At 35.6% G+C, this 5,052-nt stretch overlaps 1 protein-coding gene across 1 annotated transcript in view; it reads right to left on the bottom strand.

Annotated features, from left to right (window-relative positions):
* The window catches only part of MON2 (MON2 homolog, regulator of endosome-to-Golgi trafficking), a 213,996-nt gene that overhangs the window by 120,495 nt on the left and 88,449 nt on the right, over nucleotides 1–5,052 (bottom strand). Inside the window, exons 12-13 of the mRNA XM_042781208.1 lie at nucleotides 3,293–3,525; nucleotides 954–1,035 (exon numbers count right to left, since the gene is read on the bottom strand). Coding sequence (XP_042637142.1) covers nucleotides 954–1,035; nucleotides 3,293–3,525 — 315 coding nt within the window. The remainder of the gene's footprint in view (nucleotides 1–953; nucleotides 1,036–3,292; nucleotides 3,526–5,052) is intronic.

The following is a 5,052-nucleotide window of genomic DNA, read 5'->3' as shown; positions in this document are numbered from 1 at the left end:
AGAAGGGACCATTCCCTGGAGAAGGATGTCATGCTTGGTAGGGTGGAGGGTCGACGAAAGAGGGGGAGGCCTTCAACAAGATGGATTGATACGGTGGCTGCGATGATGAGCTCAAGTACAGCAGGGATTGTGGGGCTGGCGGGATCGGGCAGTGTTTCGTTCTGCTGTGCGTGGGGTCGCTATGAGTCGGAAACGCCTCGACGGCACTTAACAACAACAAGTGCCTAAGGCATTTTGACTGCTAACCAGAAGGCTGGCGGGTCAAACCCACCAGCCGCTCTTCAGAAGGAAGACCAGGCAATCTACTTCCGTAGTGATACTACCTCGGAAACCCAAGGAAGGGTCTCTATGAGTTGGATCCAACTCGACAGCAGTGAGATATATTAAAATATATCTGTAAGTGTGTACGTAATGTTTTCAATTCCCAAAGGCAAATTAAGATCAGATTTATAAAGACTGATAATAAAAAGCTATAATAATGAAAACTAAAGGGAAAAAAAAGTGCTTGACTTATGTCAGAACCAACTTATGACAATGTTGCCAGAATGGAAGCCCATTTTAAGTCGGAGACTGTTTTTAAGAAAATGATCGAAAACTCATAGACTTAAACTTAAAATATCAAGCATTTAAAAACTAGTAAATTCTGAAATTCTGAGTAAGACATCAAAAAAATTCAGTAATGTAATTCATCATCACTGTAAGAGTAGTAGTATGTTAAGTCTCAAAACAAGGCATTCTGTAATTTTTTGGGGCTGTATTTTCCATCAAAATATGACAAGAATTCAAGTGAGACAGAGCAAAAGAAAGGATGGAGGAAAGGTGGTAGAAAAAGAGTCATGTTCTATATATATAAAAAAGTAGGATTTAAAAATAGGCCAAATTTAAATAAACCACTTTAACTTTTTTTTTAAACTGCTACATGTCATATAAAACTTACAAAGACTTATTAATACCTGGCATCGAGAAGAAGGGAGAGTGCAGCAAGAAGACCACACCAGCAGGCATTCACCATTTCTTCCCAAACAGCTCTGGTAACTTAAAAACACACATATATATTTGATGATAATTTTAGGTGTTATAATATTTGACTTTACGTCAAATTCTAAAATCTACCTGGCCATTTCACAATATATCAAATAATCAAATATTCCAACAACTCAGCTACCAAATCTAAAGTTTTAATATTTAAAATATATCTGAATAAACAAACACTTAAAAACCATACTATACCTTCAGACTTCAAGAAGTCTTAAAGTGGTTTTTAAGTATCTATGATAGATCTTTCAGTAAACAAGTTAACTAGTTGGTATCTTTATATCTATGTATGTCAAGCACTTAAAATCAGTAAATTCTGCAATTCTGGATAAAAACGTCAAAGAAACTGAATAATGTAATTTATCACCATTGTAAAGGAATAGGTAAATCTCAAAATGAGCAAGGTGCATATTCCTTTCCCCCTTTATCAGCTCAAACTTTCAGCCTTTGTGACCTGCTGGGAATAAGGGTAGGTGCAGAGTAAGCAGCTGTCTCAGCCAGGAGATTGGTGGTTATACACATTGCAAATCAAGTAAGTAAATACACTGAGTAAAACAGAAGCCAGGTTTCTCACTGTTGAGGAAGGAAGTTACAAATATGGAAAGTTAATATAAACCTTGTGGTATTGAACTAGAATTGGAGAAACTGGTATGATCTTATGTTTAATATTTAAAACAAACAGATACTTAAAAAAGGCAGACAGAAGTATGCTTATATGTGTATGTATGCATATATTACCTAACCAAATAGTAAGATACTTAGTGCCTATACATTCATTTCTAAATAACCAAAAACTAAACCTGTTGCCATCAAGTTGATGCCAACTCATGGCGACCCATGTACTAGAGTAGAACTACTCCATAGGGTTCTCTTGGCTGTAATCTTTATAGAAGCTGATCAACAGGCCTTTCTTCCGTAACACTGCTGGGTGGATTTGGACCACCAACCTGTAGGGTAACAGTTGAGTGCAAATTGTTTGCACAACCTAGGAATCTTGATGGTATAGTGATTAAGTGACTGGCTACTAATCAAAAGATTCATGGTTCAAACCCACTAGCTGCTTCATGGGAGAAAGATGTGGCAGCCTTCCTCCATAAAGATTAGAGTCTTGAAAACCCTATGGAGCAGTTCTATTATGTCCTACAGGGTTGTGTGAGTCAGAATTGACTCAATGGCATTGAGTTTGGGTTTGGATTCTCCATTAAAAGTAACCAAGTCTCCTTGGATAAATGGATGACTCTAGGGCTGGGCAATAAAAATCTAAGATGAGCCTGGAATCAGATAGTAAGGAATTGTTCAAAGAATTATAGGGACACATTAAAAGTACACAGGGACTGTCTTGAAGGGGTCCCACTAAGTCATGTTAGGGTGAATCTGAGCATCAAAGTAGATGATGATAGTTATAGACTGTAACCCTCTGGATAAAATAGAAATCCATGAATCCACACTAATATAAATAAACAAAATAAAGGAGGGCAAAGGGAAAGAATTTTTTTATAATAAATATCTCAAGTATTTCTCCACAAAAATTTATTAACTTTACAGTGAAGACATCTGCCAGACATCTTATTAATCAAATGATAAAATTTGCCATCACCAGTAATGAGACAAACTGATACAGTATTTTTCCTGATATAGAACAACTTTTCTGTAGTAGCCCTGACAAAAACACATAAATCAAATTTAATTATGAGGAAACAGCAGACAACCCAAGTTTATCAGTTGGTATTCTTCAAAAAATGTCAAGGTCATGACATGAAACTAAGAAACTTAACAATGAAAAACTAAGAAACAGATGCAGACTGAAAAAGAGTACAGAGACATGGCAACTGAACTCAAAATGTGATCCCAAACCATGACGTACATCACTGGAACAAATGGCAAAATTTGAATGAGATCTCTGATTAAATGGTAATATTGGACTAATGTTATATTTCTGATGGTGAATGTACTGTGGCTATGTAGGAGTGTCCTAATTTTTACAAAATAAACACTGTTGTATTAAAGGGCAATAGTGTATCAAGTCTAAGTTATTCTTAAATAGTTCAGCAAAAAAGTATATATATATATGTGTGTGTGTGTGTGTGTGTCTGTACACACACACAGAAATAAGAGAAAATGATAATGCAAATACAGTAAAGTGATAAGAATTGGGAAATGAGGGTGAAAGATATAAAGGAACTCTATTATTTTTGTATGTTTTCTATAAATTTCAAACTATTTTCAAAAAATGAAAAATACAGAAATATAGTAATACCTATTTCCTTATCCATTTGGTCAGATGATGACTGTAAATCTTGCTGTTCTGATGACTGTACTGGTGAAGAAGCTGCTTCAGTGGAGGTCTGACATTCTGTTTCAGCCTCTCCTAACTCTCCTTCAATCATACTAGTTATTCCACGTACAAGGTCTAGCAAACAATGGAATGCCACGGACATGGCATAACCTTCTGGTATAGTCGGGGGCTCAACTTTGTCTAACATCTCCAGGCTGAAATTATTAAAAAATGAGTAAATTAATGAGAAGTCACAAAGATGAAAATATATAAAATTATTCTCCTAATGTATAGAGTACAGAAATTAAGATAAGCAGAAGAGCAAAAGTAAATGGACATTACTGAGTGTGTTTCATTTGGAGGAGAGATTTAACCCTGGACCACAGCCATAACTAATTATTTTAATCATATGTTTCTTACCACTCTCTCTAGTTAACTATGCCAATATTTTCAGTAATCGTTGATAATGGAAAAATAAAGACTTATATATAGAATAAAATAAGACCTTACCAGATTATAAAACTTCTCAAACTCCGACTTAGGTGCTGACTTTTAAAATAATGTGCTATCAAATCAAATCAATCGTATAATGAGGATGATGCTATCACACCAGGGAAAAGTATTACTGTGAGATACCATGTTGTCCAATCACCTCAGATCCAATATGCCAGCACAGTAAGAATACTACTTAGACCATCAATGTATCAAGTTCAAATTTCAAAACTGTTTCTATCCCATAATTAAGAGAAAACTTTCAAAAGCCAGGATAAAGCTTTTGTCTTAAATAATGGCAAACATGATTTTAAATACCTGAAAATTGTTATCTGTCAAGATAATCCAATGCGGAAAGAACAAATGGTACTGTATCAACTGGATATGCACATGTAAGAGAGCAAAGTGGAACCCTACTTTACACCATACACAATAATAACTAAAAATGAACCCTAGTCATTTAAACAACAACAACAGTCCTAGGTAGAGTTCTCAAAATATGACAAAAGAAAACAATTTCTAAAGTGTCTTAGGAATGTTATTAGGTGCTGTCAAGTCAGTTCCAACTCCTGGCAATCTTATGTATAACAGAATGGAACGTGGCTGGTTCTGTGCCATCCTCACAATCGCTGCTATGATTAAGCCCACTGCCACAGCCACTGTGTCAATCTACCTTGCTGAGAGTCTTTTGCTCTTTCACTGACCCACTACTTTACCAAGCATGATGTTCTTCTCCAGGGACTGGTCCTTCCTGACAGCGTGTCCAAAGTAAGTGAGATATAGTCTTGCTATTCTCCCTTCTAAGGAGCAGTCTGGATGTACTTCTTCCAAGACAGGTTTGTTAGTTGTTCTGGCAGTTCATGGTATATTCAATATTCTTCACTAATACCATTAATTCAAAAGCATCAATTCTTCTTCAGTCGTCCTTATTTATTGTTCAGCTTTTGCATGCATAAGGCAAGTGAAAACTTCATGGGTTGGGTCTGGCAACATCTTTGCTTTTCAACACTTTAAAGAGGTCTTCTGTAGCAGATTTTTCCAATGTAATATATCATTTGATTTCTTTTTTTTTTTCATTTTATTTGCTTATTTATTTATTTTAATTTTATTTTGATTTGGGTGAAGATTTACAGAGTAAATTCACTTTTCATACAGTTCACATATACTTTGTCTCATGTCATTGACCACAGTTTACCACAATGCAACAGCTCCCCTCCCACTTCCTCCCCATAGTTACCTCTTCCCAGTGT

This window comes from Orycteropus afer, unplaced genomic scaffold (assembly GCF_000298275.1).
Source record: "Orycteropus afer afer isolate SDZICR_OR568_19922 unplaced genomic scaffold, OryAfe1.0 scaffold00097, whole genome shotgun sequence".
Lineage (NCBI taxonomy): Eukaryota > Metazoa > Chordata > Mammalia > Tubulidentata > Orycteropodidae > Orycteropus > Orycteropus afer.
This window is presented reverse-complemented; position numbering and strand designations above follow the sequence as displayed.